Here is a 14,923-nt window from a genome sequence, read left to right as displayed (position 1 = left end):
GTCCTTTTTAAAAATTTTTTTAAGTTCAATTAGTCAACATATAGTACATCATTAGCTTTTGATGTAGTGTTCAGTGATTCATTAGTTACATATAACACCCAGTGCTCATCACATCAGGTCTATTCCCTTCTTTGATGCTTTTCTTTATGTAGATCTGAATTTTGACCTCTATTATTTTACTTCCCTCTAAATAACTTCTTTTAAAATATCTTGCAAGCCTGGTCTACTGGCAACAAATCCTTCCCCCTTTCTTTTTGTCTGAGAAGCTATTTATTTCTCTTTCTTTTTGAAGGATGATTTTGCAGGATATAGAATTCTACGTCTGTAGGGTTTTTTCCCCCTCGATATTTTAAATATTTCACCCTACTTTCTTTTTGTTTGCATGCTTAAGCAGTCAGATGTATTCTTACATTTTCTCCTCAATAAGCAAGCTGTTTTATTCCTCTGACTTCTTTTAGGATTTTTAAATTTTAATTTTTAGTTTTAAAACTATTTGCTTAGGTATAGGTAGGGTTTTTTGTTGTTGTTGTTTGTTTTTTTTTACATTTTTCCCTGTTGGTGTTCTCAGAGTTTTTTGGATCTGTGGTTTGATGTCTGACATTAATTTGGGGAATTCATTATTGTTCATATAAGTTCATTATTCTTTCAAATATGTTTTCTTTTCTGCCCCTCTCTTCTCTTCATATATCCATGTTACACCTGTTTTTGTCCCACAGAGTTCAGGTGTTGGGTTTTTTGTTTTTTGTTTTTTTAGTCTTTGTTCTTTTTGCTTTCTGCTTTTTGAGGATTCTCTTGATATATACTCTAGCTCAGAAATTCTTTCCTCTGTGGTGCCTAATACATGTTTGTCAGAAAGCATTCTTCATATGTGTTAGTTTTCTTTACCTGTAACATTTCTTTTTGGTTCTTTCTTAAGATTTCCATTTCTGTGCTCACATTGCCCATCTGTTCTGCATGCTGTCTACAATATCCATTAGAGCTTTTAGCATATTAATTATAGTTTTAAATTTCTGTATGATAATTCCAAAATCCCTTTCATGTCTAGTTCTGATGCTTGCTTTGTCCTTTCAAGTAGTGTTTTTTTGCCTTTTAGTATGCCTTCTAAATATTTCTTTCTTTTTTTTTTTTTTAAAGGTTTTATTTTTAGTGGTGCCTAGGTGGCTCAGTTGTTAAGCGTCTGCTTTCGGCTGAGGTTATGATCCCAACGTCCTGGGATAGAGCCCCATATCAGGCTCCCCCTCTCCAGATCCCCTGTGCTTGTGTTCCCTCTCTTGCTATCTTTCTGTGTCATAAATAAAATCTTAAAAAAAAAAAAAAACGATTTTTAAGTAATCTCTACACCCAGCGTGGGGCTCAAACTTACAACACTGAGATCAAGAGTCACATGCTCAACCAACAGCCAGCCAGGCATCCCTGTAAATTTTTCTTTGATAGGCCAGCATGATGTCGTGGTAAGAGGAACTGATGTAAATAGGCCTTTAATAGGTAGGGAGGAGGGCGCCTGGGTGGCTCAGTGGGTTAAAGCCTCTACCTTCGGCTCGGGTCATGATCTCAGGGTCCTGGGATCGAGCCCCGAGTCGGGCTCTCTGCTCAGCAGGGAGCCTGCTTCTTCCTCTCTCTCTGCCTGCCTCTCTGCCTACTTGTGATCTCTGTCTGTCACATAAATAAATAAAATATTAAAAAAAAATAGGTAGGGAGGAAAACATTCTGTAATCCTGTGGTTAAGTCTCAGTATTTTAGTGAGCCTGTGCCTCTGGACTATGAATGTCACAGGGTTTCTCAGGTTTTTTTCTCCTTTTAGATGGGACAAGATGGCTAAAGTGGGCTGGAGTTGGTTATTTCCATTCTCCCACTGGAAAGCTAGAGTGTGTGTGTGTGTGTGTGTGTGTGTGTGTGTGTGTTCATCCCCGGCAGAAAGCTTAAGGCTACTTTTCTCCATATTTACTGTGCCAGTCTAGTTGGATTCCTGGAAGTAAATTTCACCGTATTGTGGGAGTCCTCCTATGACTGGGCCCCCTGGAGTTTTTAACTTTCAGAATTGACCACATCGAGCCTCCTGCAATTTGCTGGTTACAGTTCAGATTTTCTTACCCATGTACTGGCTCCTTGGTGGTTTCTGCTTGTGAATCTCTACTTGAGATCCTTTGTATTTGCCTATCTCTTTTGTCTTGGGGGCAGCGGTTTGCCCTGTGTCTTCTCTCTCTTGTGAATCCAAGCAGCCTTGGTGATTTTCCAGTCTGTTCTACTTTTTACCTGTAAAAGTGGAGTAGAGAGGCTTGCAAACTCTTAACATGTGGAACCAGAAACCACCAATCCCTTTCTTTTAATTGGTGAATCTTACTTGGCTAGCCCCTCTTTGTTAACTGCTAAAGCTGTTTTCCTTATACAGATCTCATACTTGTGTAACACTGACTTTTTCTTTTAGCTTTAATCTTTTTGACATGAACAGTCTGTGATGTCAGCTGCAGTTACTGAATATCACTGATTTGAATTGGTGTTTCTTTTGATTATTTTTTGCTTACTCATTGTTCAAATTTCTTACTACTTATTTCTTACCCATATTTTAAAATTCTGTATACTTGTGTTTCTAATACATCCTATTTCCTTTGTCTAATCGTCTTTAAAAGGGAAGTTTTGTGGATTTTAAACTTTGAATCCTTGAATGTCTGAAAATAGCTTTATTCCCCACATGAATGCTAACGTTTTTGGTGTATAATTCTGTGTTTCATATAATTTTCAAAACTTCAAAGCTACATCTTCATTGCCTCCCCCCCATCTGCATTGCCTTTTAACATCAAGTACTGCAGATATCAGTGTGTTATCTGTTCTTTTATAGGCAATGTCATTTTTTTCCTTCTTAGGTTAAAAATTGAGAAGCAAAGATCTGTAGCCTTATGTTTTCTATTTTATTTTTGTTTCCTTGAGAATAATAAGAATAATCCTATTGGAATTGGTTTAAATTTGAGTGTAGTTAAAATCAAGAGTATTATTGTATTTTAAAAAATTGAACAAACTCCCATGCTTCCCCCAGATCTTAATTTTAGTAAAGGTAAGGGCCCTTTAGAGGTAAACAGTCTTCCCTCCTGTTTCCATTCTACAGTGTTTTTAAATATTTGCATCAGTGAGTAATGTTCAACTTCCTAAGGTGGCACATTCTCCTACCCGTTTTTTGGCTACTCCCAAATTTATATATTTTGAATTGGATTATGACTTCCTGAATAATTTGTGTATTGTCTTCTCAATGGAACAGTTCAAAATAAAGCTCTCCCAAGCATTTTGAATATGTAGTTCAAATGATGAATTATATATAGTACCTTTTTTTATACATACAATTTTTATTAGTGTTTCAGAAGTTATAATTGCTTTTTACTTAAGTGTTAGTTGAAAATTTTATATAATAATCTTGGTGTTTTACACTACTTCATATCTTCAGCTATTCTTTTATTTAGTGAATTTTTTTTTCCAACTTAGACCGAGTGTGGACAGTAATGACCTCACGTTTCCGATTGCCTGCTGGCAGAACCTACAATGTACGAGCATCAGAGTTGGCCCGAGACAGACAGCATACCGAGGTGGTTTGCAACATCCTTCTTCTGGATAACACTGTACAGGCTTTCAAAGTTAATGTAAGTATTTTATGTCTTTTTTCTTCTAATAATTTCTGGTTATAAATCTGAGTTTAGATGGTATTTTAAAACTAAAATTTTAATTGTAGTACAGTTTGAAAGCCTTATTCAGTGAAGAAAGTCTGTTTAGTATGGCTTTGTAAGCTTCTAGTATAAGTTCTGATTTAAACTGGGTCTTTCAAGAAGTTGACAAACAACAGTGTATTCTGCTTAGTGGAGCAGATCAATAGTATATGGGTGGTTTTTATAAATGGTGCTTGAAAGGTGTTCTCCTAAATAATTTATACATCTTGTTTATAATCTTCCTTGTATTGTCTGTGAATAAAACTTTCTAAACAAAGATAAAGGACAGTCCTGATCTTACCTGAGTCTTCTCTGAAATATTTGTTTAACAAATATTTGTTCATCCTATTTGTATCTGTCTTCATTTGCTTAACATTGTGACTTTCACCCATGTGGCATGCTAACAGTTGTTGGTTCATTTTCGTTGCTGTATAGTACTCTAGTGTATGAGTACACCACAGTTTATTTACTCATTTTTTTGGTCACCATTTTCTTGTCCAGTTTACTGTTGGTGTATATTTGGATTTTTTCTGCTTTGGGCTCTTGTCAGTAACATTACTGCGAACATACTTGTGTCTGTCTCATTGTATACAAGAGTGTGTTCCTTTTTTTTTAATTAAAAAATTTCCAACCTGCAAAAGAGTTGGAAGAATAGTACAATAAATACTAACAGGGGTTCCTGGGTGACTCGGTCTGCTGAGTGTCTGCCTTCACCTCAGGTCATGAGTCAGAAGTTTTGGGATCAAGCCCTGTGCCCAGTCTCCTGCTCAGTGGGGAACCTTCTTCTCCCTCTTCTTCCAGTTCCCCTGTGTGTGCTCTCTCTCAAATAAATAAATAAAATCTTAAAAAAAAAATGAATACCAACATCCTTTTAGCTAGACTATTCCGTTGTTAACATTTTGCACATTTGCTTTATTTTCCTTTTTCTGTGTGTTTTCTCTGAACCTTCTGAAAGTTTAGTACTATTCAGCAGCTTAGGAATCTCATAAATTACCACAGAACTACTGTCACCCTCAAAAATCAAACATTATGGGACACCTGGGTGGCTCAGTCATTGAGTGTCTGCCTTTGGCTTGGGTCATGGTCCCAGGGTCCTGTGATCGAGCCCCATATTGGTCTCTCTGCTCAGTGGGAGGCCTGCTTCTCCCTCTCCCACACCCCCTGCTTGTTTCCCCTCTCTCCCTGTGTCTCTCTGTGTCAAATAAATGAATAAAATCTTAAAAAAAAATCAAACATTATGAAAATAATAGTAGCTGGTATATAGTCCATGTTCAAACTGGATTCCTCATTTCTCATTTTTAAAATATCTCCAAAACAGCACCTTCCATCTGTTTCCTGCTGTGTTACCTGGATAGTGATATAAAATACTAATCTGTTGATATCTTGCCATTTATAACAGCCTGGATGGAATGGGCTTATACCTAGTAAAATAAGTCAGAGAGAAAGGAATACTGTCTGACTCAACTCCTGAATGGAAGCTAAAAAAGCTGACCTCTTAGAAACAGATTAAAAAGTTTCCAGGGGTTGGGATGTAGGGGAAATGGAGATGTTGGTAATAATTGGTACAGACTTCCAGTTATGAATAAGTTCTGGGGATCTAATACATGGACAGCATGGTGACTGTAGTCAGTAGTACTGTACTGTATACTTGAAAGTTGCTAAGGGAATAAATCTTAAATGTTTTCAGAACACATAGTAAAAGGTAATATGTGAGGTGATGAAGGTACTGACTTTATCATGGTAATTGTTTCACAGTGTATATGTGTGTCAGATCATCTTGTCCTATCTTAAACTTACACAATGTCATATCAATTATATGTCAGTAAAGTTGGGTAAAATAAAATATTAATCTTATTTCCTTACCAGTTTCTTAAGCTTAAAATTTTCTGTATTACCATATAACACGGTTGCAAATTTATCTTTTTTTACTGAAACTTCAGGCCATTTCACACTGGAAAAGGGACTGCAGAGCAGTACCTTTAAGGATACTATCTAACTTACCCAACTAATGTGCTTTTCCAAATGTTAAGCTTTAATTTTTTTTGTATTCCGTCATCTGTTAATAGATGGATGGTATAGGTTGCCAACAAGGGATAATATTCAGTGAAGGAAGTTCTTCATAAAAAGTTTTAATTAATGGAAACTCATGATTTAGGAATTGATACAAGAAAGTAAGTCCTGGGGCGCCTGGGTGGCTCAGTGGGTTAAAGCCTTTGCCTTCGGCTCAGGTCATGATCCTAGGGTCCTGGGATCGAGCCTTGCGTCGGGCTCTCTGCTTGGGAGGAGCCTGCTTCCTCCTCTATTTCTGCCTGCCTCTCTGCCTTTTTGTGATCTCTGTCAAATAAATAAATAAAATCTTAAAAAAGAAAATAAGTCCCTTTTCCTGTTACTGACTCACTAAAATTCTTTTGGGAGGTTTTAAATAATAATTCTTAATAGTTACTTTACATCTTAACTTACAGTTTTATTTTTTTTTTGTTTTTTTTGTTTTTGTTTTTTGTTTCTTTTTTTTTTTAAAGATTTTATTTATTTATTTGACAGACAGAGATCACAAGTAGGCAGAGAGGCAGGCCGAGAGAGAGAGAGGAGGAAGCAGGCTCCCTGCTGAGCAGAGAGCCTGAGGGGGAACTGATCCCAGGACGCTGGGATCACGACCTGAGCGGAAAGCAGAGGCTTTAACCCACTGAGCCACCCAGGTTCCCTACAGTTTTATATTTGTTTCAAAATATTGCAGGTGGATTTACTGTGTTTCCCATCTAGCAAAATATTTTCTGTTGGGCACTTTAGTTAATAATGGAATGTTGTATTTTTTAATATAGTAAACAGTGTACTAATTGCTCTTTTAGAGAGACATATTTAATATATTTATGGGTTTTTATTATATATATTTAAATATCAGCTCTAATATAATTGAGTGCATTACTACTAGAATGATAAATATTATATGGTACTGAAACTTTTTCTACCATTACTTCAGGTCATCAACAGATTTAAGAGGAACAGTATGAGAAATTGACTGTTGGATATGTAGTATACTTATTCCTCTGTTTATTGGACCCAAGTCATTCAGAATGTCCGAGTTGCTTTGTACTTTTGTGTAGATGCTGCATATTTTAATCTATGTGAATGGCTCTTTAGTTATGCTGTGTACATTAAGAGGGAAGTTCAGATCTCTGGTATGTGTTCTCTGTGTCCACCAAGTATCATTAAGTCTCAGAAATAGACACTGTGGGCAGCTGCTAGTTTCACCAGCATCTCTCTATTCACTAGGAAGGAGAACTGCTCAGTTTCCTTTAGAGATTAACGAAGCAATAATTTGTAACATCTTAGCTTTTGGAGTCATTCCCTTCCCTACAGGATTTCTGTACCACAAATGAAATGTTCATTGTTGCCAAAGTGTGCTTTTTTTCCATCTGGTATTCATCTCATCAAAACCTTTTCTGTATATTCCCCCCACCAGGGGAGAAAATGATGTAATGAAGGAGTTGATATAACTTCAGTAGTTCCTTTTTTCTTTGTCTTGCATATACAGGATTGAGATAAACCTGCTAGCATTGCTTCAGTTTGAAGTTCCATTTTCACTGTGGTTTTGGCACAATCATTTATTTTACTGTAGCCAGCCTGTGGAGTGTGTTTTCTCTCTCATGTCCTTGAATTCATTGTCAGTCACAAAGTATTTAATGGAAACATATTAAATGCTTTAAAATATGTAGTACTCTCCGTGTATGGGACCTCAGCCAGAAGACTGAAAGACTGGAGGCTAGCATCATTTGAAGGTTTATTCACTCATATGACTATTATCTGAGACCTTAGCTGAGGCTTAAACACCTTATGATCTATATGTGTGCCCTGGGCTTCTTCACAGCACAGTGGCTGTATTCCAAAGGTGAGCATCCATAGAGAGAGTGGGAGCCAGGTTGTAGCCATATTGCCTTTTGTGATCTGGCTTTGGAAGTCACATAATATCACTTCCACCATATTCTATTTGTCAGTGCTATCACAAGGTCACACTCAGGATCAATGGAAGGGAAATTTATTCAGTGTATAGTTCTAAGGTGCTTCATAGATAACACTGTTCAAAGACAGAACAAAGCTTTTGTATTCAGGGATTTTACTTTCTTTTCTTCTCTTTTTCTTTACTTTCCTTTTTTTGGGGGGGGGACTTTTACTTTTGCCCACATTGAATTTTCCCTCAGTACACTTTTTCACTCTTTAAAAATTTTTTATGTTAAGTGGGCTCCATACCCAACATGGGGCTTGAACTCATGACCTGAGATCAAGAGTCACATGATCTACCAATTGATCTTACCAGTGACTCCTCCCTCAGTTTATTTTTTGGAAATAAAATTACCTTTAAAGTACTAAAGCTGTTCTCTAAAGTGTTTTTCTTGTTATCAATCTTTATGTACTTAAGAATAACTGATAATTTTTTAATGATACCAGTACCTCAGTTGTTGATGAAAGATACCATAAATCATAGATTTTGTTTTCTCTTAAAATAAGGTGAAAGTCAATTAATACATATTTTAGTTATGTGATAATTTGGGTTGATGAATATTTAGTTGGCTGATCCTTACACTTTTTTGGTCTGTTAAATAATATGTTAAACAATTTAGTAGTGTAAATCAAGTTACAAAGGTAGGGTTAGCAGGTGAATGTGGATTAAGATGGGAAACTAAAGGAGTAGAGCATGAGTATGGGGGTAGAGTCAGAGGGAGGAGGAGAGAGAATCCCAAGCAGCCTTCATGTCCAGGGCAGAACCCAGCACAGGCCTGATGTTATGACCCCAAGATCAGTATCTGAGCCCAAACCAACAGCCCGATGTCCAACTGACTGAGCCACCCAGGTTCCCTGAGAGAGGATCTTAAGCAGCCTCTACACCCAGCACAGGATCTGATGACCCTGAGATCATGACCTGAGCTGAAATCAGGAGTCAGATGCCCAACCGACTGAGCCACCCAGGTGCCCTTACTTATTTATAATCACTCTCTAGTCCTATATCTGCAAAAAAGGATAGAATTTTAAGGATATTTTTCCTCCTGATTATTGTTCCATTGACTTTACATATTGTATATGTGAGAAAATAAGTTTAGAGTCATTAGGTTACTTGCCAAAGCAATTGCAGAGCCAGGAGAATGTGTGTGTGTGTGTGTGTGTGTGTGTGAGAGAGAGAGAGAGAGAGAGAGAGAGAAGGTCTGTTAGCATCTCTTGTCAACATTTTAACTATTATTTTATTAAGTGTCATTTTCCAGCCGTACTTACATTTGATATGTTAGTTCTTTAAAAATACTGTCATTTATGTGTCACTCAGATTCCCTCAGAAGTGTTTTGTTTTACATATATTGGTTTATTCATGTATACAATTTAAGATTTTTTTTCTTTTTTAAAGATTTTATTTATTTATTTGTCAGAGAGAGAGCATGCACACAAGCAAGCAGAGTGGCAGGCAGAGGCGGAGAGAGAAGCAGGCTCCCTGCTGAGCAAGGAGCCAATATGGGGCTCAATTCCAGCACCCTGGGATCATGACCGGAGCCAAAGGCAGCAGCTTAACCAGGACCAGGCGTCCCTATAATTTAGATTTTTTAAAAGATTTATTTGCTTTTGAGAGAGAGAGCGCACAAGCAAGGCGGGGCAGAGGGAGAGCAAGAGAGGATCTCAAACAGACTCCATGCTGAACCTGACTTGCGCTCAATTTCACGACTGACCTGAGATCATGGCCCCAGTTGAAACCAAGAGTTGGAGGCTTAACCAACTGTACCACTTGGCACCCCAAATTTTTTTTTTAATTTATTTATTTTAGAGGGAGAGAGAGTGAGTGAGTGGGGGGAGGGGCAGAGGAAGAGAATCGTTCAAGCTGACTCCCTACTAAGCACAGAGCCCAATGTAGGGCTTGATTCCATGACCCATGAGATTGTGACCTCAGCCAAATTCAAGGGTTGGGCACTCAACTGAGTGAGCCACTCAGGCGTCCCTCATACACACAATTTTATTTATTTAAAAAGATTTTATTTATTTATGTATTTATTTATTTATGTAATTGACAGCAAGAGAGAGGGAACACGAGCAGGGGGAGTGGGAGAGGGAGAAGTAGGCTTCCTGGCAAGCAGGGAGCCCAATGCAGGGCTCTATCCCAGGACTCTGGGGTCATGACCTTAGCTGAAGGCAGATGCTTAATGACTGAGACACCCAGGTGCCCCTCATGTATATAATTTAAAAAACCAAATAGTTTTAAAAATGTTATAGCAAAAATAAGCAGATTCCTGCCTTAGAAAAAACCACTTTCAACACATTTAGTTTTTCTCTCATATTTATCACTCTGGTTGTAAGAAACGTCCTTATGTTATTTCTGTTTTTTCCTGCCTTTTTTATTCATATTCTGTACTGACTTTGAAGGATGAGACTTTAGATCTCTTATACCTCTGGGGCGCCTGGGAGGCTCAGTGGTTAAGCCTCTGCTTTCAGCTCAGGTCATGGTCTCAGGGTCCTGCACCGGGCTCTCTGCTCAGCAGGGAACCTGCTTCCCTCTCTCTCTCTGCCTACTTGTGCTCTCTGTCTGTCAAATCAATAAATAAATCTTAAAAAAAAAAACAAACAAAAACTCTTATACTTCTTTTCCCCGCTCCATACACAGATACTTCCTCCAAACAAAATAATTATGTAATAATATTTGGTTAGTTCAATATTTCTTTTCCCTGAAGAGGAATCCTCCGATCATCTGCCTTGAGTTGTGGAGCCTTGCTCCGTCTTCTTAGAACTGAGTGAGAGAAAGGGACTGGAGAGCTCTCAACTGAGTATGTAGACTTGCACTTACGTAGATTTCCCTGTTTTCAGGTCAGTAAACATGAATCAGCAGCTGTCCCTGAGTCCAGAGCCTTACTGGGTTATTTTCTTTAAACTTCTGGTTCTTACAGTGATGGGTAGGTGCAAGAAGGGTATGAGAGATGGTCATGGAGGAGACTGTTACTTATACAGACTCACTTTGATTACTGCCTTTACTGTTACTTTAGTGTGTCTTAAGCAAACATTGTGTCCGGTCTTCCTTGTTTAACCTTGATATGACTCAGATTGATTTTCGACAGTGTCTACCCTGAAGGAGAATTTACTGTTTACCAAGATTTTTTTTTTTTTTAAGTAAAATCACATGTTAAAATGCAGCTGGTCATCTTTAGTGCAAAAATATGTGATAATTTGCCAATTACCATAGTGTTTGAAAATTCAGACATTGTAGTATGTCATAGATCTTTAAAGATTTTGTTAAAAAAATTTTTTCCCTAAACTATATTATATTAAGCACTAGAAAACTCTTTATTAATCAGGTTTATAATTATGCACAGTTAAGGTTATCTTATTTCTTGTTTTTTTTTTTTTCCCCTTAATCCCACTATGTTTCGTGAGGGGTGTATATATATAGTTCTTAGGTCTTGTAGCACATTTGTCATATATAAGTTTGTTACTGATAATGACATTTACTTCTGCTGAGAGATTTCCTGGACAGTTATCCAGTGATGAATTTGTAAGTCTTTAGTGTGAAGACTTACTAGCTTAGTGATTATATACAAGTTGCTCTACCTTTTTGTGTTTTAGATTCTTCATTTGTTAAGAGAGAATAATATTTGCCTTGCATAGAATGCTCAGAATAAAATGAAAATATTTGTGAAGTACATATTTATGTGTCTGACTCATACATTTATTTATTTATTTATTTATTTATTTATTTAAGATTTTTATTATTTGACAGAGAGAGAGAGAGAGAGACAATGAGAGCAGGAATGCTAGCAGGGGTAGTGGGAGAGGGAAAGGAAGATGTGTGGCTCCATCCCAGGACCCTGGGATCATGACCTGAGGCAGGTGCTTAACAACTGAGCCACTCAGGCGCCCCTGACTCCTACATTTAAAATGGTTGATTTTTCACTTCTGTTGCTTGTGATTTAATAGACTTAATCTGTTCTGTAGTTCCAGATGTTTTCTTAGAAGAATATTATAATTAAAATTCCATAAAATAGTAGTATGCTAATTGCTTTATATATATTTTCACCTATGTACTGTTTCCAACACCTAGTGTATTTCCTGGCAGTATTGATTAAAAGTACATATACACAGAAGTTATAAAAATGCCAGTTTATTCTTAAAAAGTAAAGAAGAGAATAATTGTTAAGTTTATAGTTTTGAGAATTAGGTATTTATTATCTTGGCAGTTGTACAGTAAATTAAATAAAATTGTGGGTTGTTCATAAACCCATTTAATGATGGTAATTACTGAGTGCTCAATATAATGGGAAAAAATAATTGTGAAAGTAGCTGTAAACTAGTTTTGGGGATTCTTTGTAGAAAGTAACTGCAGATCAGTCTCCCTATGCCTTGGAAGTTATATACAGAGTTTTTGGTTATAATATACATGCTATATATTGTATAGTGCATAGATCTTCAGTATAAAACTCAGTGAATATTTGCATATGTATACATCTGTGGAAGTACAATAAGATTCCCTCACCAAAAAAAAAAAAGATTCTCTTATGCCCCTCTAAGTATTTCCTACTCTATTTTATTTCCTCTGTTAGCTTTTTTGGGGTAATCTTTTAATATCCGACTATTAGTGATTATCATAGAAATTACAAAATGTATCTTTATTTATCAGTTTACCTTTAATACTTCTAACGTGTTCACTCCCCCATACAAAAAGCTTAAGAACAGTTTAAATCCTTTTACCTGCCTCCTACTTTTTTGCTATTATTATGTATTTTAACATCCCCCTCATATGTTATAAACCCTGTAAGACATTGTTATTATTGCTTTAAACAATCAGTAATCTGTTATATTTGCCTTTATATCTATATTCTGCACTTAATGCATTTCTTATATATCCATGCTTCCATCTAGAATCATCGTCCTTCATCCTAAAGAACTTCTTTTATTACTTTTTATTTTTTTATTTATTTTTTTCTTTTATTACTTTTTAAATAAGGTCTGTTTATGATAGATTCTTTCAACTTTTTGTCTTTTGTTATTCCTCATGTTCTGGGGGATTTTTTGCGGAGAATAGAATTTTGTGTTGATAGGTTTTTCCTTCGGTAGTTTAATGATGCCACTTCATTGGCTTTCATATTTCTCTTAAGAAGTCATCTTTCACTTTTACTCTATTCTCCTGAAGGACAGGAGAGAGATCCTTTCCTTCTTTGTTTTTAAGATTTTTCTCTTTCTTTGATTTTTAGTCACTTGTCTGTAATATAGGTATATGTGTTTTTTTATGTGTGTGTTTTTCCTGATTGGTATTTACTGACGTTCTTGAATCTATAGGTTGATGTCTATAACATTTGAAAAGTTCTCATCTTTCACTGATTCAGATATTGCTTCTGACCCATTTTCTCTTCTTTCCTTCTGTACTTCAGTTACATATATATTAGATTGTTTGACTACATCTCACATCTAACATATGTTCTACTTAAAATTTTTTTCTGTCCTTTGAGTGGCTGTTAATCTGTCTTTGCATGTGCTGATTCTGTGGGTTTTTTTTCCCTGTGCTTATTCTGCTTTTAAACCTATTCAGGGAGTTCCTCTATTTCACATGTTTTGCAGTTCTAGAATATCTCTGATCATTTTCATAGATTCTAATTCTCTGGTGAAATATATCCTGTTTTAATCTATTTTCTGGTTTTTGATTCTGTTGTCTTTAATATGTTGTCATTTATTGTTTTTTTTTCATTTTTTTTTAAGATTTTATTTATTTATTTGACAGACAGAGATCACAAGTAGGCAGAGAGGCAGGCAGAGAGAGAGGAGAAAGCAGGCTCTCCACGGAGCGGAGAGCCCAATGCGGGGCTCGATCCCAGGACCCTGGGATCATGACCCGAGCTGAAGGCAGAGGCTTTAGCCCACTGAGCCACCCAGGCGCCCCATGTTGTCATTTATTTTTAAAGTGCTTACATAAGACCATTATATAGATCACTCCTAAGTCTTCTTTTGATTGTTTTGTTTCTTGATTATCAGACACTTTTCCTGCTTCACATATCTACTAATTTTGCATTGTATGATGGATACTGTGAGTATAATGTGGAGTAGTGGACAGCAGATTGGCTCACGGGCCAAATCCAGCCTGGTGGCTGCTGTGTGGCCCATGAGCTAAGAATGGTTTTTACTTTTTTAAAGGTTTTGTTCTTGTTTTAAGAGAATGTGCAGTGGAGACTGTGACCCTCAAAACCTAAAAATACTTACTTCCTGGCTCTTTACTCGAAAGGTTTGCTGACCCCTATTATGGAAGCTTTGGATTGTTATCTTCCTTTAAGTAAAATTGCAGGCAGTTAAATTGCCAGTGGATCACTTTGATTCTGTGAAGTTCAGTTTTAGGCTTTGTTAAGGAATGTCTGTTTCAACTTTGTTTTTATTCCTAGGGCTTGGATTATCTAGGGCTTGGATTATCTAAACACCTGTGGCATGCATCTTGATGCATGCAGGTCTCTCTCCTCTGATTAGTCTATACTTCATTTATTCAGAACTGTGCAAGCTCTGAACTCTTTGTTTAGCTAAAAGCCTCCCATAGCTATTCTCTCCTAGGCTTCTAGGAGTCACCCTATTTAACAAAATATTGTTAACCCACACTGCTCATCTCTGCTTAGGAGGCAGATGAGAACCCAGAAGGGATTTTTTAAAAAAAGATTTATTTATTTATTTGCAAGAGAGGGAGAGAGAAACTAAGCAGGCCCCATTTTCAGAGCAGAGCCCAACATGGGGCTCCATCTCAACCCTAAGATCATGTCCTGAGCTGAAACCAGGAGTCTGACACTTAACTGACCGTACCACTGAGGTCCCGTGTGTCCCCCCCGCCAGAGGGAAATTTTTATATAGAGTTTTGTAACTTTTTCTTTTTGGTTCTTTTCTCTCTAATAAACTGCCCCCCGACTCCCCCATTCAGCTACCTTAGCAGCCCCAAACATTAATTGTAGTCTTTTCTTCCAGCAGGACTGCCACACTGCTTGGGCTCTGTTTCTCTACACCATGATTTGGAAAATACCCTTAAGGAGAAAGCCAGTGTGAATATGGGATTTGATTTATCTGGTTTTCTTCTATCAAGGATCATAGTGCTGTGTTGGTTATTGTCTAAGGCCTACAAATGGGCTTTTATTTTGTTTTGTTTTGTTTTGTTTTTGGTATATTTGGTCTAGCTTTTATAGATGTTTATAGCAGAAGGGTATCCCAACATTAGGTATTCCATCATGACAAGAACTAAAAATCCTGATTGT

The 14,923-nt window shown here is 36.8% G+C and overlaps 1 protein-coding gene across 2 annotated transcripts in view; it reads left to right on the top strand.

The window, feature by feature from the left end:
- Window positions 1-14,923, top strand: part of PTPN4 (protein tyrosine phosphatase non-receptor type 4) — a 217,572-nt gene that overhangs the window by 39,853 nt on the left and 162,796 nt on the right. For both annotated transcript variants that reach the window (XM_080798231.1, XM_080798232.1), the window contains exon 2: window positions 3,472-3,626. In XM_080798231.1, the coding sequence (XP_080654357.1) occupies window positions 3,489-3,626 (138 nt within the window). In that variant the 5' untranslated portion in view covers window positions 3,472-3,488. The remainder of the gene's footprint in view (window positions 1-3,471; window positions 3,627-14,923) is intronic.

Source organism: Martes martes (assembly GCF_963455335.1).
Source record: "Martes martes genome assembly, chromosome: 3".
NCBI classification, from domain to species: Eukaryota; Metazoa; Chordata; class Mammalia; order Carnivora; family Mustelidae; genus Martes; species Martes martes.
Note: the sequence above shows the minus strand (reverse complement) of the source record. Positions and strands in the feature narration are given on the sequence as shown.